The sequence below is a fragment of the Schistocerca americana genome, chromosome 2 (assembly GCF_021461395.2).
Source record: "Schistocerca americana isolate TAMUIC-IGC-003095 chromosome 2, iqSchAmer2.1, whole genome shotgun sequence".
Taxonomy (NCBI): Eukaryota; Metazoa; Arthropoda; class Insecta; order Orthoptera; family Acrididae; genus Schistocerca; species Schistocerca americana.
In genome coordinates, this window is record NC_060120.1 from 72,430,765 (window position 1) to 72,454,336 (window position 23,572).

Here is a 23,572-nt window from a genome sequence, read left to right on the forward strand (position 1 = left end):
GTCTTACGACCTCATATTGTGTCTTCTCACGATTGATTAGACATACAGAAATTACAGTTTCTTTTTCCCACCAAAATAGATTGCTCCCTTTGCAGAACACGTCTCAGTGTTTACAGTAGAGAGTAGTGTCAAGTGGAGATTCACTCTTTCCGTAGATTATCCAATGAAGCAAACATCTGTTATCGCATGGCAATCAACAACCTCCATTGTACACAGTTCTCTCTTCTCACACTATGTAATTATTTGGCAATTATAGGTTTGCTGTTGTTGTGATCCTCAGTCCTGGTTCTGGTTTGACGCAGCTCTCCATGCTACTATACCCTGTGCAAGCTTCTTTATCTCCCAGTACTTCTGGAACCTACATCCTTCTGAATCTGCTTAGTGTATTCATCTCTTGGTCTCCCTCTACGATTTTTACCCTCCACGCTGCCCGCCAATGCTAAATTGTGATCCCTTCATGCCTCAGAACATGTGCTACCAACCAGTCCCTTCTTCTTGTCAAGTTGTGCCATAAACTCCTCTTCGCTCCAATTCTATCCAATACCTCCTCATTAGTTATGTGATCTACCCATCTAATTTTCAGCATTCTTCTGTAGCACCACATTTCGAAAGGTTCTATTCTCTTCTTGTCCAAACTATTTATCGTCCATGTTTCACTTCCATACATGGCTACACTCCATACAAATACTTTCAGAAACGACTTCCTGACACTTAAATCTATACTCGATGTTAACAAATTTCTCTTCTTCAGAAAGGCTTTCCTTGCCATTGCCAGTCTACATTTCATATCCTCTCTGCTTCTACCATCATCAGTTATTTTGGTCCCCAAATAGCAGAACTCCTTTACTACTTTAAGTGTGTCATTTCCTAATCTAATTCCCTCACTATCACCCGACTTAAATCGACTACATTCCATTATCCTCGTTTTGCTTTTGTTGATGTTCATCTTATATCCTCCTTTCAAGACACTATCCATTCCGTTTAACTGCTCTTCCAAGTCCTTTGCTGTCTCTGACAGAATTACAGTGTCATCGGCGAACCTCAAATTTTTTATTTCTTCTCGATGGATTTTAATACCTACTCCAAATTTTTCTTTTGTTTCCTTTATTATAGGTGTAGTCATGTAAATATGAAATCAGCGACAGGTGAAGAGGATCAGTGGAGTCAACTGAAAAAGCAGTAGTTTTACTTGTTTCCTGCTAAATATATGAGGATGTGCTGAAAAGTAATGCCTCTGAATTTTTTAAAGCGAAAGCTCTTAATGATTTTTAACTAAAACAAACTTTATTACCACTCTACATGTTTATTCTTCCTGTCTACAAATATGCAGCCCTCTGCTGCTAGAAGCCTCCGAATTGTGTCATGTAACATGGCGGTGTGGAACGTGACTGCGTTGGTGTCTAACGTTAATTCTGTCTGTGTGTGAGATACAGCGTGCTGTTATCGAGGTTCGTCCACACATGGAGCACCCTCTCATTCAGCATGACAATGCCAGACCACATAAGACCGCTGTTACGTCTGCAACAGTCCGACACCTTGGCTTCACTGCCATGGATCATCTTCCATAAAGTCCCGTTTTGGCTCCACCCGATTTTCATCTGTTTCTTCGAGGACTTCACTTTGATAGTGATGAAGCGGTGCAAACTGAGGTCAGGTTGTGCTCGGTCGATCAAGTCACATTCTATGGCGTCAGTATCAACCAACTCGTCTCTCATTGGGAAAAAGTCTTCGTCGACAGGGCGACTAATGTTAAGAAATAAAACGTAGACCTGAGGAATAAAGATGTACACTACTGGACATTAAAATTGCTACACTACGAAGAGGACGTGCTATAGACGCGAAATTTAACGGGCAGCAAGAAGATGCTGTGATATGCAAATGATTAGCTTTTCAGAGCATTCACACAAGGTTCGCGACACCTACAACGTGCTGACATTAGGAAAGTTTCCAACCGATTTCTCATACACAAACAGCTGTTGACCGGCGTTACCTGGTGAAACGTTGTTGTGATGCCTCGTGTAACGAGGAGAAATGCTTGCCATCACGTTTCCTACTTTGATAAAGGGCGGATTGTAGCCTGTCGCGATTGCGGTTTATCGTATCGCGACATTGCTGCTCGCGTTGGTCGAGATCCAATGACTGTTAGCAGAATATGGAATCGGCGGGTTCAGGTGGGTAATACGGAACGCCGTGCTGGATCCCAACGGCCTCGTCGAGATGACAGCCATCTTATCCCAATGGTTGTAACGGATCGTCCAGCCACCTCTCGATCCGTGGGTCAACAGATGGGGACGTTTGCAAGACAACAACCATCTGCACGAACAGTTCGACGACGTTTGCAGCTCGGAGACCGTGGCTACGGTTACCCTTGACGCTGCATCACAGACAGGAGCGCCTGCGATGGTGTACTCAACGACGAACCTGGGTGCACGAATGACAAAACGTCGTTTTTTCGGTTGAATCCAGGTTCTGTTTACAGCATCATGATGGTTGCATCCGTGTTTGGCGACATCGTGGTGAACGCACATTGGAAGCGTGTATTCGTCATCGCCAGACTGGCGTATCACCCGGCGTGTTGGTATGGGGTGCCATTGGTTACACGTCTCGGTCGCCTCTTGTTCGCATTGACGGCACTTTGAACAGTGGACGTTACATTTTAGATGTGTTACGACCAGTGGCTCTACCCTTCATTCCATCCCTGCGAAACCCTACATTTCAGCAGGATAATGCACGACCGCATGTTGCAGGTCCTGTACGGGTCTTTCTGGATACAGAAAATGTTCGACTGCTGCCCTGGCCAGCGCATTCTTCAGATGTCTCACCAATTGAAAATGGCTAGTCACTCGTGGTCGAGCGACTCACTCGTCACCATACGCCAGTGACTACTCTTGATGAACTGTGGTATCGTGTTGAAGCTACATGGGCAGCTGTGCCTGTACGCGCCATCCAAGCTCTGTTTGACTCAATGCCCAGGCGTATCAAGGCCGTTATTACGGCCAGAGGTGGTTGTTCTGGGTACTGATTTCTCAGGATCTATGCATCTAAATTGCTTAAAAATGTAATCACATGTCAGTTCTAGTATAATATATTTGTCCAATGAATACCCGTTTATCATCTGCATTGTTCCTTGATGTAGCAATTTTAATGGCCAGTAGTGTAGATTGTAAAAAACGTTTGTTTTATTTGATAAACATGAAAGTTTCCGCATAAAAATTCTAAGGCATTACTTTTCAGCACGTATTATTTTTATTTTAGGTTATGAGAGCCACAAACGAAATACAGCAGTGCCAGTGAGATCTTACAGTGCCTGTATTGTTACGAGTTACGATGCACCTGTCCGAAAGAACAAGCAGTGGGGCGTCGACAGCCTTTATGAAATACATGAAATACATTCGCAGTTGCGAATGGGGACAACCATCAGCTGTATAATGAAATGACGGCAATGAAAATGTGGGCTGAACCGGGACTCGAACCTACATTTCCTGCGTATCACGAGCTGTCGCCATACCATTTGGCTAACAGAGCACAACTCGCCGCCTTTTTCATTGTCGTCATTTCATAATACAGTTGATGATTGCCTCTATTCGCAACTGCGAATACATTTCATAGAGTTGAAGCGTAGTTAACGGTTAACATACAGTATAGCGTGTGGAGTATGATGGCTAGTTCTCACTGTTAATGCCTCGAAGTTTTCGTCAGTACTGTAAATCCCCGTCCACTATGGGGTCTATAGGACATGATGTACATTGACATCACCACGTCAATTACAGTTTGAGTTCAAATACGCTCCTGGAAATGGAAAAAAGAACACATTGACACCGGTGTGTCAGACCCACCATACTTGCTCCGGACACTGCGAGAGGGCTGTACAAGCAATGATCACACGCACGGCACAGCGGACACACCAGGAACCGCGGTGTTGGCCGTCGAATGGCGCTAGCTGCGCAGCATTTGTGCACCGCCGCCGTCAGTGTCAGCCAGTTTGCCGTGGCATACGGAGCTCCATCGCAGTCTTTAACACTGGTTGCATGCCTCGACAGCGTGGACGTGAACCGTATGTGCAGTTGACGGACTTTGAGCGAGGGCGTATAGTGGGCATGCGGGAGGCCGGGTGGACGTACCGCCGAATTGCTCAACACGTGGGGCGTGAGGTCTCCACAGTACATCGATGTTGTCGCCAGTGGTCGGCGGAAGGTACACGTGCCCGTCGACCTGGGACCGGACCGCAGCGACGCACGGATGCACGCGAAGACCGTAGGATCCTACGCAGTGCCTTAGGGGACCGCACCGCCACTTCCCAGCAAATTAGGGACACTGTTGCTCCTGGGGTATCGGCGAGGACCATTCGCAACCGTCTCCATGAAGCTGGGCTACGGTCCCGCACACCGTTAGGCCGTCTTCCGCTCACGCCCCAACATCGTGCAGCCCGCCTCCAGTGGTGTCGCGACAGGCGTGAATGGAGGGACGAATGGAGACGTGTCGTCTTCAGCGATGAGAGTCGCTTCTGCCTTGGTGCCAATGATGGTCGTATGCGTGTTTGGCGCCGTGCAGGTGAGCGCCACAATCAGGACTGCATACGACCGAGGCACACAGGGCCAACACCCGGCATCATGGTGTGGGGAGCGATCTCCTACACTGGCCGTACACCACTGGTGATCGTCGAGGGGACACTGAATAGTGCACGGTACATCCAAACCGTCATCGAACCCATCGTTCTACCATTCCTAGACCGGCAAGGGAACTTGCTGTTCCAACAGGACAATGCACGTCCGCATGTATCCTGTGCCACCCAACGTGCTCTAGAAGGTGTAAGTCAACTACCCTGACCAGCAAGATCTCCGGATCTGTCCCCCATTGAGCATGTTTGGGACTGGATGAAGCGTCGTCTCACGCAGTCTGCACGTCCAGCACGAACGCTGGTCCAACTGAGGCGCCAGGTGGAAATGGCATGGCAAGCCGCTCCACAGGACTACATCCAGCATCTCTACGATCGTCTCCATGGGAGAATAGCAGCCTGCATTGCTGCGAAAGGTGGATATACACTGTACTAGTGCCGACATTGTGCATGCTCTGTTGCCTGTGTCTATGTGCCTGTGGTTCTGTCAGTGTGATCATGTGATGTATCTGACCCCAGGAATGTGTCAATAAAGTTTCCCCTTCCTGGGACAATGAATTCACGGTGTTCTTATTTCAATTTCCAGGAGTGCAATTTAGTGTTTATATTTCGTTATAATTACCATTTTGGGTCCGCCTAATTATAATGGAATGAAACAAATGTTTCATGCCATATGTGTTTCGCCTTTGTTGTAAGAAATGCATCTTCGCTGGCAAGAGTACATAGGTCTACATATTTGTATTTACTCTATTTCATTTCATATATTGGGCATTGTACTTTGAGACTGTACACAGTTCGGGAACTTCCTGATTTTCCTGCCGTAATAACAGCTTAAATATTTACTTACAAATTTCACAGATACTGCTGTACGTGTGTCCTTCTTCCGGCTTTATAGTTGTTCGTCTGTTTATTTCCATACGAAATTCGATCTGCCCATCGCTAACAAATGAACACCCGTTTTTTCTCATTTTATGCTTGCGATGTTGTTGCCAACTGTTGAATGTGTGATTGTGGTCTCTCTTTCTTTCGTGCGCGCGAGCGCTCTTGTGTGTGTGTGTGTGTGTGTGGTCTGTGGGTGCGAATTGATATTTGTTTTTACATTGTTAGGTGTGTCCGTGCTTACATTTTTTCAATTATGTTGTATGTGTGTGTTTGTGTGCTTGACTTCATATTACTTTTACTATTTATGCATATAAAAATATACGTGCATATGTATTTATACATGTATGTATGTTACTCATTCCTCCTAAGCCATTGTACTGATTCCACCCAAACTTTGTACACCTGTCACACTGGAAAGAATCAAAAAATGGTTCAAATGGCTGAGCACTATCGGACTTAACTTCTGAGGTCATCAGTCCCCGAGAACTTAGAACTACTTAAACCTAACTAACCTAAGGACATCACACACATCCACGCCCGAGGCAGGTTCGAATCTGCGACCGTAGCGGTTGCGCGGTTCCAGACTGTAGCGCCTAGAATCACTCGGCCACTGGAAAGAATCACTGTGGGGGTAAAAACGACATACCTTTCAAGTCGGTAGGGGTGAAAAGGCAGTGTAGATCACGACACACGAATACCCGTAATTTATTCACGTAGTATTTCATAATCAGAGCACTTGCAGACTTGCAACAAACTATACACATAATTTCTAACCTTTACGAAACTTTCTCTCGCTGACAACCCCGTAAAACAATGAACGGAAAAAAGGTTATCGCTTACTACATTTTCGCTCTTCACGCATTAAAACTGCCGCGTGAAGCATGACGCTTTAATTTCTAAATCTACATCTACATGGCTACTCTGCAAATCACACTTAAGTGCCTGGCAGAGAGTTCATAGAACCATTATCATTCTACTTCTCTACCATTCCACTCTCCAATGGCGCGTGGGAAAAAGGAACACCTAAATCTTTCCGTTCGATCTCTGATTTCTCTTATTTCATTATGGTGATCATTTCTCCCTACGTAGGTGGGTGTTAACAAAATATTTTCGTATTCAGAAGAGAAAGTTGGTGATTGTAATTTCGTAAACAGATCTCGCCGCAAAGAAAACCGCCTTTGTTTCAGTTACTGCCACCCCAACTCGCGTATCATATCAGTGACACTCTCACCCCTATTGCGCGATAACACGAAACGAGCTGCCCTTTTTTGCACTTTTTGCATGTCCTCCGTCAATCCTACCTGGTAAGGATCCCACACCATGCAGCAATATTCCAGCAGAAGACGGACAAGTGTAATTTAGGCTGCCTCTTTAGTGGGTTTGTCGCATCTTCTAGCACAGTCTTTGTTTCACCTTCCTCACAATATTATGTATGCGGTCTTTCCAATTTAAGCTGTTCTTAATTGTAATTCCTAGATATTTAGTCGAATTGACAGCCCTTAGATTTGTGCGATTTATCGTATACCCAAAATTTATCGGATTTCTTTTAGTACCCATGTGGATGACCTAGCACTTTTCCTTGTTTACTGCCAATTGCCACTTTACGCACCATACAGAATCTCTCTCGAGATCATTTTGTAATTGGAATTGATCGTCTGATGATTTTACTAGACGGCAAATTACAGCGTCATCTGCAAACAATCTAAGGGGGCTGCTCAGAATATCACCTAGATCATTTCTGTAAATCATGAACAGCAGTGGGCCTATGACACTTCCTTGCGGAACGCCAGATATCATTTCTGTTCTGCTCGATGATTTATCGTCTATCACTACAAACTATGACCTCTCTGAGAGGAAACCACGAATCCAGTCACACAACTGAGACGATAGTCTATATGCACGCAATTTGATTAATAGTCGCTTGTGAGGAACGGTATCAAAAGCCTTCTGGAAATCTAGGAATGTGGAACTGATCTGAGATCCCTTGTCGACAGCACTCATTACTTCAAGGGAATAAAGAGCTGGCTGTGTTGGGCAAGAACGATATTTTCTGAATCCGTGTTGGTTATGTATCAATAAGTAATTTTCTTCAAGGTGATTCATAATGTTCGAGTACAGTATATGCTCCAAGATCCTACTGCAATTTATTACTTGTTCAGTACTAAATGTATTCGCGACACAGTTTGTAGAGAGTAGTCACCCGTACCACTGAATGTATCAGCAAAATTATATCATTGTACGACAAATAGCCCAGGAGATATGACGTCAAGTTATGGGACGCGAGAAAAACTGCAGCCTCATACATAACGTTTTAATTTATTACTAACTCTATTCGCATCACATGCTACAGACAGTATTCGCATACAATAGTAAATGTATCAGCAAAATTATATTATTGTACGACTCTTATTTCAGGAGATATGACGTCAAATATTGAGATGAGTGAAAAACTGCCGCATCATGCATGACGTTGTAATCTATTACCTCTTTAGTACTACCTCTACTCGCAACACATTTCGCAGACAGTACCACTGGATGTACCTAGAGAATACATCATTGTACGATACGTAGTCCAGGAGATATGACGTAATAAGCACCCATACGCGACGTTTTAATTAATTGCTTCTTTACTCCTAACACTATTCACAGCACACCTAGCAGCCAGTAGCCACATATACCACTGGATGTCCGCTTATGTCGTATAGTATTATACTGGGGTTGGAACTTTAATAGTGGAAACTATTTATTTGCTGCTAGTACAAAATAGATAGGTGTTTCAAAGTTTTACTGACCTTCAAAGTAGTCACCAGCATTGTGTATAACCCGTTGCCAGCTATGTGGAAGTCGAAGGATACTCTTAGCAGTGCCAGTTGTGTTGACAGTTCGAGAGGCGCGGTCTATTTCCCGACGAATTTGTAGCAGTTCTGAAGTGAATGCCGTGAAGTGTTTCCTTCAGTTTAGAAGTCGAGTAGAACTCACGAGGGCTTGAGTCAGGGGGTGCAGTAGGTGGTATAGCACTTCGCAGCCCCATCAGTCAAACAAATCAGTAACAGCTTGCACTGTACGTGCTTGAACATTGACCTACAAACTGATGGCCAGGTCCTGCAGAAAGTGTCATCACTTCTGTCTCTATGCTGTTCATTTTTGGAACACAACCTACGACCAGCTTAGAGACAGAACATATCAAGAAAGTAAATTCTGTTTTTGTAGTGTACGTCAAATCCGTCAGCTTCATCGCCAGTTGTATTTCTGTGGTTGTACCGAGTTACAACATACTATCTGTCGTGTGCGACTAACCTCATATGCATCGATACAAGATTTTGATACAATTTAGCGGTATTTCAGATAATTTTCCAAATCCATTATCCGTAAATACGCATTATTGATAGAGTAAAATTTACATTATTGATCGAGTCATCTTCAACTTTTGTTGTCCTGTCGTCCTCAGTCGCGAGTCATTTTATTTTAATAATTATTATGTTGTGTCTGTCTAACTACCGTATTCAGAAAGCCATTGTGGGGAACTAATAGATAATAAACGACCAGACACAAACTGTCTACTAATAAAAGAAATTACAATGAAATGACAACCCTTAGCTGCTTACAGGCGTTGACATACGTCAACGGGGACAGATGAAAATGTGTGCCCCGACCGGGACTCGAACCCGGGATCTCCTGCTTACATGGTGACGCTCTATCCATCGGAGCCACCGAGGACACAAAGGATAGTGCGACTACAGGGATTTATCTCTGGCACGCCTCCCGTGACACCCACATTCTCAACGTATTGTCCCGCACTACATTCGTAGTGCCCCCGCCCATTATACTCATTTCTCGCGGCGCGTTGCCGATTCCCGTAAGAGTTCGGGCACTTGTTGTGCGTCCGCACAGAAGAAGAAGATGACCAAGTGGCCGGTGAGCCTTAACTGTATATATACTAAGATGGTATCTGTTATCGGACATGTCCGAAAGAACAGATACCATCTTAGTACACAGGGTGTTACAGAAAGGTATGACCAAACTTTCAGGAAACATTCCTCACACACAAATTAAGAAAAGATGTTATGTAGACATGTGTCCGGAAACGCTTAATATCCTTGTTAGAGCTCATTTTAGTTTCGTCAGTATGTACTGTACTTCTTCTATTCACCGCCAGTTGGCCCAATTGAAGGAAGGTAATGTTGACTTCGGTGCTTGTGTTGACATGCGACTCATTGCTCTACAGTATTAGCATCAAGCACATCAGTACGTAGCATCAACAGTTTAGTGTTCATCACGAACGTGGTTTTGCAGTCAGTGCAATATTTACAAAAGCGGAGTTGGCAGATGCCCATTTGATGTATGGATTAGCACGGGGCAATAGCCGTGGCGCGGTACGTTTGTATCGAGACAGATTTCCAGAACGGGGGTGTCCAGACAGGAAGACGTTCGAAGCAATTGATCGGCGTCTTAGGGAGCACGGAACATTCCAGCCTATGACTTGCGACTGGGGAAGACCTAGAACGACGAGGACACCTGCAATGGACGAGGCAATTCTTCGTGCAGTTGACGATAACCCTAATGCCAGCGTCAGAGAAGTTGCTGCTGTTCAAGGTAACGTAGACCACGTCACTGTATGGAGAGTGCTACGGGAGAACCAGTTGTTTCCGTACCATGTACAGCGTGTGCAGGCACTATCAGCAGCTGATTGGCCTCCACGGGTACACTTCTGCGAATGGTTCATCTAACAATGTGTAAATCCTCATTTCAGTGCAAATGTTCTCTTTACGGATGAGGCTTCATTCCAACGTGATGAAATTGTAAATTTTCACAATCAACATGTGTGGGCGGACGAGAATCTGCACGCAATTGTGCAATCACGTGATCAACATAGATTTTCTGTGAACGTTTGGGCAGGCATTGTTGCTGATGTCTTGATTGGGCCCCATGTTCTTCCACCTACGCTCAATGGAGCACATTATCATGATTTCATACGGGATACTCTACCTGTGCTGCTAGAACATGTGCCTTTACAAGTACGACACAACATGTGGTTCATGCACGATGGAGCTCCTGCACATTTCAGTCGAAGTGTTCGTAAGCTTCTCAACAACAGATTCGGTGACCGATGGATTGGTAGAGGCGGACCAATTCCATGTTCTCCACGCTCTCCTGACCTCAACCCTCTTGACTTTCATTTATGGGGGCATTTGAAACCTCTTGTCTACGCAACCCCGGTACCAAATGTAGAGACTCTTCGTGCTTGTATTGTGGACGGCTGTGATACAATACGCCATTCTCCAGTGCTGCATCAGCGCATCAGGGATTCCATGCGACGGAGGGTGGATGCATGTATCCTCGCTAACGGAGGACATTCTGAACATTTCCTGTAACAAAGTGTTTGAAGCCACGCTGGTGCGTTCTGTTGCTGTGTGTTTCCATTCCATGATTAATGTGATTTGAAGAGAAGTTATAAAATGAGCTCTAACATGGAAAGTAAGCGTTTCCGGACACATGTCCACATAACATATTTTCTTTCTTTGTGTGTGAGGAATGTTTCCTGAAAGTTTGGCCGTACCTTTTTGTAACACCCTTTATATACAATAAAAGAAATGATAGTAAATAAGTATCTGAGTACCTGCCGTTGCCCGTGTATGTATTTATTGCAGTCTTGCATTAGTCCATCTCATCCTTCCCCTCCCCCCCCCCATCTCTCTAACAATCTCCTCTTTCACCCTCTCTCTGTCCCACTCTTCCAACCCCTCTATCTGGCCACCACTTCCACCCTCTACCTCTGACCATCTCTGCCTGCCCTTTTCTCTATCCATCTCTTCCTAACACTATCTGCCCATCTGCTCCTCGACCTCTGTCCATCTACTCCTTCCCCCTCTGTCCATCTCCTCCTCCCCCTCTTATCCCATCACCTCGATACCCCTTCTTTGCCCATCATATACCTCCCTCCATCCATCCATCCATCTCCTCTTCCACCTTGTCTCTGTCCAATTCCTTCTACCTCTCTCCATGTCCGTCTTCTCCTACCCCTTCCACTGTTAATCAATTCGTCCCTCTTCCCTCTCTGTCCACTACCTCATCTTTCCATTCCCTGTCCAGCTCCGCCCAGCCATAAAATGTCTCCAACCTGGTCAAATGTTCACACGCCAGTGCTTTCGCAATGCCTGGCGGCTGTAATCTCATACAGAGCGGGGCATCCTCGCGTACCCGGTTTACTGTCTTAATAAAATATCTATAACTAAAAATGAAATAAAATTTACAGCATTGTGAGGAAAATGTACGCCGTAGAGTTAAAACAACAAAAGCGTAAAAATGTCAGCTAAGAACACATTAAATCTCACAAGGGGAAGGCCTCAGACACGGCCAACCGATTCGCTTCAAATTTGGCAGGTCGCTTGTGTACAATTTAAAACGAGGGAATCTAAGATATTTTGGGTCAACAGCCCCGCGTTTTTGAGAAAATCGCCCCTAAAGGTTATGACGAGCAATCGATTCATAATTGGCGGTATCGATAGATAATTGTAAATAGAGCATTTTTGATCATCAGGTATGGGTCCGCAAACGCATACTTTTCGAGAAATCGAGGAAAGCGAGCAGCACGTTGGATATTTGCACCGTATCACACCCATTTGAAGAAAACTGTTTTATAAAACGCTCGCTCTTTACTGTATGAATTTGTTTTGAAAGACAGGCCTATCATCAAAATAAATATAAATTACGAGTACTTTTGTGTTATTTTTTTCCACATTAAAGTTACTTTAATTCAAAATCAAGGTACACTTGTTTTCCTTGTAACACTTGTCCCATTTATGGTGGCGTCCTCAGCTTCATGATCTGACATACATCGTAGTTTTGCGGCCGTATGATCTTCGTGCCACCATAGCCATCCGATAAACTAATCTAGGAGCAAGTCGAGCGTCGATTGGTCTGTAAAGGGTGAAAAATGTTTTCTGTATAGTATTGTGCTGTATCACAACTACGGTGCGCTAAGTTTGGTCCAATACATGAATGACGTAGTAAATGATGCGATTAGTGGTAGAAATAGTAGAGTAACAAACACAAGTGAATGAGAAGTCGTTCTCATTTTCTGTTTCCTTTTTGGTGCGAACATAATTAGAACCGCTCGTCGCTCAGTGTTAGGCCGTTGTATATTTTACATCTTTACAAAACATAAATTGGCACAAATCTGAAATACAGAAAAATCTTGATAGCACAATTCTTTATCAAGCGTTACGCGTTTCAAAATCTCATCATGAGATTGAAGCTGTGGGGGGTGTACAAGAAAATCGATAGCAAATACTTACATAAATACGAATCTAAGTATTCCAGTACACAGAAATTTCATTTAGCATCATACTTACGTTAAACTCAAACTTCAGTACAATAGTGAATACAATACAAATCTCATTTCATATATGCATATTTGACAGCGCTGTTGTCTATTCGAATAGAACCAGTGCCAAACTGAGTGTGACGAGTAAGCTATCAAAGACGTAACGAAGGCCAGGGGGTGGCGCTAGTATGAACCGTAGAAAGCAAGTCAAAGAGTAGCTTAAAAAATTTCCATGCACAGCGACTAAGTATATGTCACAGCATCGTGAGCAACTTGTCAAAAATAAATTTCTGCTACGTTTATCGAAGAAAAGCTCATATACTAACAGCATGAAATGCGCGTCGTTAGCTAACCTCGTGAACAACGTTACATAGACGGCCTTTAGCCAATAATCAGAACAGAAGACAATTGCAACCAATAACTGGTGTGGTACGATATAAATATAAAACCGATATAAGTTTTCAGCCATCACCAAATAAAATTTTTCAGGAGTATCACCTAATGTATTAGTCATACTACAATAGACGAACATGTAATAAATGACATAACACAATCATTTAGATGAGCCGAGATTAGTGGCAACATCTTAAAATAAAAACAAATGTGATACAGTAAAAAGGGAGAATTTCATTCGTTTTTTAGATTAGTGTTAGTCCAGCTGTTATCAGATTACAACCATCACAAAAAAATGTTACAAGTGTATGACTAACCGTAATCATTACACTAGTCGGACAAACAATAGGTGACATACAATATAACAATTTAGGTAAGTGTAGAGGAGTAGAGCTATTTACTAAAAAAAAAAAAAACAAAGAAAAAGATACGAGAAGTGGAATGCATGAGCGAGTTGTGATAAAACTGCAAAGTAAGTCAAATGAACGGCTTGAAGAATTATTATTGGCAAAATGCGAAATATCGATGCACTACGTGTCGTCTGAAATTAAAGAAGCTGCACAGCGAGGCAGGTACAAGGTGGGTGGGTGCCTTTGAGAACAGTGGCTCCATCTCCTTGAGTCGAGTGAATCTGTAGAGGAAGGTTGGCAAGACAGCAGCATCAGATGGTCCATGAAAATGGTGGCACCATCTAACAGGTTGGAATACAGTAAGGTATATTCAGCTATAATGGTTGCCAGTAAGTAAGTACGATAGTAACTGAAATGTCTGTATGCTGGAATACTTAGAAGCATACTTACGTACTTATCTGCCGTAGTTAATTTTCTTGTGGACTTCATTCCACAGCCACAGTACGATGATGAGATTTTGAAACGCATTCTGAATAAGGAACTGTGCGATCAATACCTTTCTATGTTTCAGAGTTGTGCCAAATCTGAATGGTCGCCTACCTCTGCCATGGATGTACACATATCAAACAAAGTTTTGCATCACCTCGGTTCCGAGAGTTACGAAACCAGTATAGAAATCTCCACCCTTTCTATTGCTAATGAAAAACACAAATTTCATGCTGTACCACCATACAGCGTGACCTTCAGAGATGGTGGTCCAGACTGCTGTACAAACCGGTACCTCTAATACCCAATAGCACGTCCTCTTGCATTGATGATTGCCTGTATTCGTCGTGGTATACTATCCATAAGTTCATCAAGGCACTGTTGGTCCACCAGATTGTCCTATTCCTCAACGGCGATTCGGCGTAGATCCCTCAGAGTGGTTGGAGGGTCACGTCGTCCATAAACAGACCTTTCCAATCTATCCCAGGCATGTTCGATAAGGTTCATGTCTGGAGAACATGCTGGCCCCTCTAGTCGAGCGATGTCGTTATCCTGAAGGAAGTCCTTCACAAGATGAGCACGATGTGGGCGCGAATTGTCGTCTATGAAGACGAATGCCTCGCCAATATGCTGCCGATATGGTTTCACTATCGATTGGAGGATGGTACTCACGTATCGTACAGCCGTTACGGCGCCTTCTATGACCACCAGCGGCGTACGTTACCCCACATAATGCCACCCCAAAACAGCAGGGAATCTCCACCTGTTTGCACTCGATGGACAGCGTGTCTAGGGCGTTCATCCTGACCGGGTCGCCTCCAAACACATCTGGTTGAAGGCATGTGCGACACTCATCGGTGAAGAGAACGTGATGCCAAACCTGAGCGGTCCAATCGGCATGTTGTTGGGCCCATCTGTACCGCGCTGCATGGTGACGTGGGTGCAAAAGTGGATCTCGCCATGGACGTCGGGAGTGAAGTTGCGCATCATGCAGCCTATTGCCCACATTTTGAGATGTAATACGACGTCTTGTGGCTGAACGAAAAGCATTATTCAATATGGTGGCGTTGCTGTCACGGTTCCTTCGAGCCATAATCGTAGATGACGGTCATCCACTGCAGTAGTGGCACTTGGGCGGCCTGAGCGACGCATGTCATGGACAGTTCCTCTCTCTCCTCCATGCCCGAACAACATCGCTTTGGTTCACACCGAGATGCCTGAATACTTCCCTTGTTGAGAGCCCTTCCTGCCACAAAGTAACAATGCGGACGCGATCGAACTGCGGTATTGACAGTCTAGGCATGGATGAACTACAGACAACACGAGCCTTGTAACCCCTTCCTGGTGGAATGACTGGAAGTGATCGGCTGTCCGACTCCCTCGTCTTACAGGCGCTGCTTATGCATGGTTGAGTGGGTTTAGTGACGTCTCTGAACAGTCAAATGGACTGTGTCTGTGATACAATATCCGCAATCAACGTCAATCTTCAGGAGCTCTGGGGAACGGGGTGATGTATAACATTATCTGACGTCTGTATTTCTCCATCCAGTAATGGATAATATACATTACAATTGAGGAGCGCCAGAACAAAACCCGATATATCCACTTTTGCTGTATTCGCGTGTTTGAGGTGTAGGGGGGAGATACGGCAGTAATAATACATGCTGCCACAAAATAACTTTCAGCACAACACGATATCAAGTGTTTTATGGTGTGTTTCTTCTTTTTATAGCTTGTGAGCCATTTAGAGATCACTATTTGTTACTTCCTGTATTAACAGCAAATGGGCATTTATCGGTTTTTGTTCCGGCGGTCCTCAACTTATAAGTAAGAAAAATTACTTGATCACGTATCGTCTGCGCTTTTATGTACCCATCAATTACTTTAGATGCAAGTGTAGTTTACTTGCACAAACATAAGACGTTTTATGTAATTATTGTAATTCTGTAATCAATGGAACGTTCTTCAACACTATCAAAGACAAAAGTTTCCTGTTGTTACTGATAAACTTGAAAGTTGTTTATGAATAGCAGAAACATGTTTTATATAAGATAGACGAAGAGTTGAAGCGATTTTTGATATGTGTTTGTTTTGGGTTTTTCGATACTACCTTTTTTTGACGAAATTGCCTTTTATTTTCACAAGTCCAACTTGATCACACAGTTTTCTTACACTTTATTACCGGTTCCGGCAAACTGCCATCCTCAGATCTATTACAGAGATAAATATTGTGTAAGTGACAGGTTCAATAAGTTAACGCTAAATCTAACAAAGGTTAGTGATAGGTAAAATACAAAATTATAAAATGTTTATAGCCACGTATAGCTGCCATACATACGATTAAAATATCTGATATAAATCATCGTCAAGTTACACGCGAGTACATGGTACGTGCTGGTAATACTCAGACTGCGTCTGGTATTTATACAAGAGACTAATGCCAGCAGAGGGCTCTTTATCTAGAGCGCATTCTAAACCAGTATCTCCAATGTGATGGTTAAATTGCGGTATTCATTAGTTAACAATTTATTTTTGAATTACTTCCCGTAGCAAAACATTATTCTCATTTTGTGTTTTGGATGTTGTTGCCGACAGTTGAATGTTGTTGCCAACTGTCGAATGTGAGTTTGTGATCTCTCTTGCATTCCTGTGTGTGTGTGTGTGTGTGTGTGTGTGTATGCGTGACTTCATATTTCTTTTAGTAACCATACATATTATAAAAGTGAAAGTATAAATGTATGTATCTACATAAAAATGTAAGTTACACATCGCCTCCTAAACCACTGGATCGATGCCATCCAAACATGATACACCTGTTACATTGGAAAGAATCACTGTGGGGGTAAAAGCCACATACCTATCAAACGGGTGGGAGTGAAAAGGCAGTGCAGGTCACGACGCATGAATACCGGTAATTTATTCATGCAGTAGTTGGGAACGAGAACTATACACATAAATTCGAACTTTTACGAAACTGTTTCTCGCTGACAACTCCCATAAAATGATGCAAGAAAAAAATGTTTATGGCTTACTACGTTTTCGCTCTTCATGCATTAAAACTGCCACATGAAGCATGACGCTTTAATTTATTACATCTTCATTACTAACTGTATTGGGGACATATTTTGCAGAGAATACTCGCCTGCGCCACTGAAAGCATCAGCAAAATTATATCATTGTATAACAATTAGCTGAGGAGGTTCAAAGTCATTGTGACACTGTACGCCTTGCCCAAGTACACCTTTTTAGAAGTACATTCTGCTCTGATGTCATCTATGTGGGTGATATAAGGCGGCCACGTCGGGCAGCGCAAGTAGAGAAGCTCTTGGAACGAAAGAATATTCCGCGGAATGGAAGGTTACTCTCGTAGTTACGTTTTACGCGCTAGTGTATTGTGTGGTACGCAAACAGTTCAGGCAACATATTGTTGGTCCCAGGCAAAGGATGTCTCCGACGTGGTCAAATATTCACACTCTAGTGTTTTCGCAACGCCCTGTGGCTGTAATCTCATACATAGCGAGTCATATTCGTGTACCTACTATGCTGTCTTAATAAAATTCTTATAACTAAAAGTAAAATAAAATTTACGGCGTTGTGAAGAAAATGTACTTCGTAGAGTTAAAACAAGAACAGCATAAAAATTTCAGCTAAGAACACATATTAAATGTCAGTCTTCTGATATAATGCAGATTACGGTGTGATGAAAGAAAACATCACATGATGTATTTTTTTGCAGCTGTGATTATTTACTACCCTACCTCCGTCGGATTTCGGCCGCGACGACCCATCATCTTCAAAGCGGATCACCCCTTCCTGTTCCTCATACTGGACCAGCAGACGAAAACTGTGCTGTTCGCGGGACGTTACTCGGAGCCTCCGTCCACACCCTGATGTGAACACATTGCCAAGCGTAAAGCGAGCAGCACGTTGGGTATTTGCACCGTATCACACCCATTTGAAGAAAACTGTTTTATAAAACGCTCGCTCTTTACTGTATGAATTTGTTTTGAAAGACAGGCCTATCCTCAAAATAAATATAAATTACGAGGAATTTTCTGTTATTTTTTTCCACATTAAAGTTACTTTAATTCAAAATCACGGTACAATTGTTTTCATTGTAACACTTGTCCCACTTATGGTGGAGTCCTCAGTTTCATGATCTGACATATATCGTAGCTTTGCGGCCGTATGATCTTCATGCCACCATAGCCAGCCGATAAACTAATCCAGGAGCAAGTCGAGCGTCAATCTGTCTGTAAAGCGTGAAAGATGTTTTCTGTATAGAATTGTTCTGCAATACAACTACGGTGCGGTAAGTTTGGTCCAATACATAAATGACGTAGTAAATGATGCGATTAGCGGTAGAAATGGTAGAGTAAGAAACATAAATGAATGTACGAGAAAGAAACCGAGAACCGCCGACTTCTCATTTTGTGTTTGCTTTTTGGTGTGCACATAATCAGAATAGCACGTCGTTCAGTCTTAGTCCGTTGTCTATTTTATATCTTTGCAAAGTATAAATTGGCACAGACGTGAAATACAGAACAGTCTTGATAGCACAATGCTTTATCAAGCGTTACGCGTTTCAAAATCTCATCATCAGCGCGAAGCTGTGGGGATTTAGAAGAAAATCAACGATATCAACTACGTGCATAAATATGAATCTAAGTATTCCAGTATACAGAAATTGCACTTAGTATCATACTTACGTTAAACTCAAACTTCAGTGCAAAAATGACTACAATACAAATCTCATCTCATGCATGTATATTTGACAGCGCCGTTGTCTATTCGAATAGAACCAGTGCCAAACTGAATGTGACGGTTAAGCTGTCAAAGACGTAACGAAGGCCAGGGAGTGGCGCTAGTATGAACCATAGAGAGCAAGTCAAAGATGTACAAATTCCCATGCACTGCGACTAAGTATATGTCAGAACATCGTGAGCAACTTGGCGAAAATATATTTATGCTACTTTTATCGAAGAGAAGCTCATATACTAACAGCATGAAATGTGCATCGTTAGGTAACACCGTCAATAACGTGACAGAGACAGTCTCCAGGCACTAATCAGAACAGAAGAGAATTGCAACCAATAACTGGTGTGGTACAATATAAACACAAAATCGATATAGGTAATACATAAGTTATAAGCTGTGAGGGAAAAAGTTTACAGCCATCACCAAATAAAATTCTTCAGAAGTGTCACGAAATGTGGTCATACTACAATAGACGAACATGTAATAAATGACATAGCAGAATAATTTAGATGACCCCAGATTAGTGGCAACAACTTGAATTGAAAAGAATTATTATGCAGTAAAAAGGGGGATTTTTTTGGTTGTTTAGATTAGTGTTATATATTGTAAGGGTCCAGCTGTTACAAGTTTACAACCATCACCAAAAATTGTTACATGCGTATGACCAACTGCAAACATTACACTCGTCGAACAAACAATAGATGACATACAATGTAACCATTTAGGTAAGTCTAGAGAAGTAGAGCTATTTATTTAAAAAAAGAAAAAAAAACACTCGTTGAACTCGATACGAGAGGTTAAATTTACTTTGACCATAATGTGCAACGCATGGCGAGGAAGCATGAGCGAGTTGTGATAAAATTGTAGAGTAAGTCAAATGAATAACATGAAGAATTATTGCTGGCAAAACGCGAAGATCGAAGCCCTACGCATCGTCTGTAACTGAAGGAGCTGCACAGCGAGGCAGGTAGAACGTGGTGGCTGCCTGGGAGAACAGTGGCTCCATCTCTTTAAGGCGAGTGAATCTGTAGAGGAAGGTTGGCAAGACAGCATTATCAGACGGTCCATGAAAATGGTGGCACCATCTAACAGGTTGGAATACAGTAACGTATATTTAGCTATAATGGCCAGTAAGTAAGTACGATAGTAACTGAAATTTCTGTATGCTGGAATACATAGACGCATACTTATGTACTTATCTGCCGTAGTTAATTTTCTTGTGGACTTCATTCCACAGCTACAGTCCGATGATGAGATTTTGAAACGCTTTCATAATAAAGAACTGTGCGATCAATACCTTTCTATGTTTCAGAGTTGTGCCAAATCTGAATAGTCGCCTACCTCTGCCATGGATGTACACATATCAAACAAAGTTTTGCATCACCTCGGTTCGGAGGGTTCCGAAACCGGAAAAAGTGGAATAGAAATCAACATGAACATCACTTCCGCCCTTTTTATTGCTGATGGAAACCAAACACTGCATGTTGTACCGTCATACAGCGAGACCTTCAGAAGTGGTGGTCCACACTGCTGTACACACTGGTGCCCCTAACACCTAGTAGCAAGTTCTCATGCATCGATGCATGCCTGTGTTCGTCGTTATACACAAGTTCATCAAGGCAGTGTTGGTCCAGATTGTCCCACTCCTCAACGGCGATTCGGCGTAGATCCCTCAGAGTGGTTGGTGGGTGACGTCGGCCATAAACAGTTCTTTTCAGTCTATCCGGTCATGTTCGATAGGGTTCATGTGTGGAGAACATGCTGTCGACCCTAGTCGCGCGATGTCGTTATTCTGAAGGAAGTCATTCACAAGATGTGCACAATGGGGGCGCGAATTGTCGTCCATGAAGACGTATGCCTCGCCAATATGCTGCCGATATGGTCGCACTATCTGTCGGAGGATGACACCCGTTACAACGCCTTCCGTTACCACTGGCGGTGTACTTCGGCCCCACATAACGCCACCCCAAAAAAGCAGGGAATCTCCACCTTGCTGCAATCGCTGGACAGTGTGTCTAGGGCGTACATCCCGACCGGGTCTCTGACGATTGTCTGGTTGACGGCATGTGCTACACTCATCAGTGAAAAGAACGTGATGTCAATCCTGAGCGGTCCATTCGACATGTTGTTGGGCCCATCTGTACCGCGCTGTATAGTGACGTGGGTGCAAAGATGGATCTCGCCATGTACGTCGGGAGAGAAGTTGCGCATCATGCAGCCTATTGCGCACTGTTTGAGACGTAATACGAGGTCCTGTGGCTGCACGAAAAGCAGGAAAAGGTTTTGGCTGCGTTTAAACTTGTAGTGAAGCTCTCTTTGCTTTCGCAGTAGTTTCCTAACTTTGTTGTTGAACCACGGTGGGTTTTTCCAGTCCCTCACAGTTTTAATCGGCACGTACCTATCTAAAACGCATTTTACGATTGCCTGGAACTTTTTCCATAAACACTCAACATTTTCAGTGACGGAACAAATTTTCGTTTTGATCTGTTAGGTAGTCTGGAATCTGCCTCCTATTACTCTTGCTAAACAGATAAACATACCTCCCTTTTTTTTATATTCCTATTTACTTCCATATTCAGGGATGCTGCAACGGCCTTATCAACACTGATTCCATGTTCTGCGCTTACAGAGTCGAAAAGTTCGGGTCTGTTTGTTATTAATAGGTCCAAGATGTTATCTCCACGAGTCGGTTCTCTGTTTAATTGCTCGAGATAATTTTCGGATAGTGCACTCAGTGTAATGTCACGCGATGCTCTGTCCCTACCACCCGTCCTAAACATCTGAGTGTCCCAGTCTACATCTGGTAAATTGAAATCTCCACCTAAGACTATAACATGCTGAGGAAATGTATGTGAAATGGATTCCAGATTTTCTCTCAGTTGTTCTGCCACTAATGCTGCTGATTCGGGAGGTCGGCAAAAGGAGCCAATTATTAACCTAGCTCGGTTGTTGAGTATAACCTCCACCCATAATAATTCACAAGAACTACATTTACCCACATAAGGATTTAATATTCCCGTGAGGTATTTGGCCAATAAATATGTAGGTGCCCTGATGTTGCTGACAATGGGGCGTAATGGTACCCCTCTTTGTGAACCTTCGGGAGTCCATATAGTCTAGGCGGTACCGGTCCGGACCGGACAGGCGCACTCTCGGGGAAAATCGCCCGCATTTTGAAGAAACACCGGGTCGGAACTGTGTTTTGTCCTCCGAATAAAACTCGTGCACTGGTGGGGAGCGCCAAAGATGACCTCGGTTTGAGGAAGGCCGGCGTGTACCAGATTCCGTGTCAATGTGGCAAGTCGTATATTGGTCAGACGATGCGTACCGTCGAGGATCGATGCCGTGATCACCAGAGGCACACTCGACTGATGTATCCGACCAAGTCGGCGGTCGCTGAACATTGTTTGTCGGAAAATCACGCTATGGAGTATGAACGCACGAGGATTCTGGTACAGACGTCGAAATACTGGGACATCGTTGTTAGAGAGGCCATCGAAATTCGCACCAATGACGACCTCATAAACCGTGACTGTGGCTATAATCTTAGCAAGGCGTGGGAACCAGCGATTGGGTTAATCAAGAGTAAATCGAGCAACCGTATAGTTGTGACGACCACGGCGGACAGAGCCATCACACCGACGTCACCTCAGACGCCGTCGCAATCTGTTCCACGGCGCGACCGTGGCGGGGTGGCGCGGACGGCGGAGGGAGCGCGCCGCGGGCGGAGGGTATTTAAATCAGGCCGCCGTCGCGACCGAACCCAGTTCCCTCTGAGCAGCCATAGCGTACGGATCTCCGTGCCGGCACGTTCACAGGAGCTCAGTTCGTCAGTTCACCTGATGATGGCGACATGTATGATCGCCGAAATATTGTGCCCGTTGGACACTGTAGACCGGCAGTACACCCGTGGATATTTTGAGTATAGAAATAGATAACCTCATTCATTAAGAAAATTGCGCAGCTCTGTATAGCTCCCCGCTTCACGTACAAATATACGACGTTAGACATTGCCCTGCTTGGGATTTCTCAAAATTGTGCGGTACTTGAAACTGTCCCATAGACCATTACCAGCGATGCATTATATGCCGCACGTGATGACAAAAATTGCTGATTCACTGCACCTACATTGGTGCCAAATCTTTAAAGAGTGAGATTAAAGCAGTCCTTCGCCTTTTTTAATGAATAACGACAGTGAGCATTCATTCCCGGTAAATTGTCAATAATAACTGTTCTAGATTCAATTTATGACAGTGATTCTCAAAATTACTTTCGCACTGCTCTATCACATCAAGATTTGTCATAAAACAGTAGCTCATATTTTAAATACATAAGTAATTGAAACACGAATATTTAAACAGAATTTAAATCAAGGTTATTATTTTTATATAAAAAATGGCTCTAAGCACTATGGGACTTAACATCTGAGGTTATCAGTCTCCTAGGCCTAGAACTACTTAAACCTAACTAACCTAAGGACATCACACACATCCATGCCCGAGGCAGGGCTCGAACCTGCGACCGTAGCAGGCGCGCGGTTCCGGACTGTAGCGCCTAGAACCGCTCGGCCACAGCGGCCGGCTATTATTTTTATAATTACTGTTTTAGGTATACACTACAAATACTGCAAAGTGTTGTTTTAGCAACGTTGTAAAAATCCGTTACATTTAATTTTAGAACATTCTCTTTTTTGTTTCCCTCAAAGAACCTTCAGCTTTACTTTACGTCTCCAACATCATACTTTGAGTCCATCTCACCTAATAC

At 43.6% G+C, this 23,572-nt stretch overlaps 1 protein-coding gene across 8 annotated transcripts in view; it reads left to right on the forward strand.

The window, feature by feature from the left end:
* The window catches only part of LOC124594774 (leukocyte elastase inhibitor-like), a 193,857-nt gene that overhangs the window by 78,671 nt on the left and 91,614 nt on the right, over positions 1-23,572 (forward strand). Inside the window, exon 8 of one of the 8 annotated variants that reach the window (XM_047133177.1) lies at positions 17,787-18,098. The exons of the other annotated variants lie outside the window; for them this stretch is intronic. Coding sequence (XP_046989133.1) covers positions 17,787-17,941 — 155 coding nt within the window. The 3' untranslated portion in view covers positions 17,942-18,098. Of the gene's footprint in view, positions 1-17,786; positions 18,099-23,572 lie in introns of those variants that run through there. 8 annotated transcript variants of the gene reach the window in all.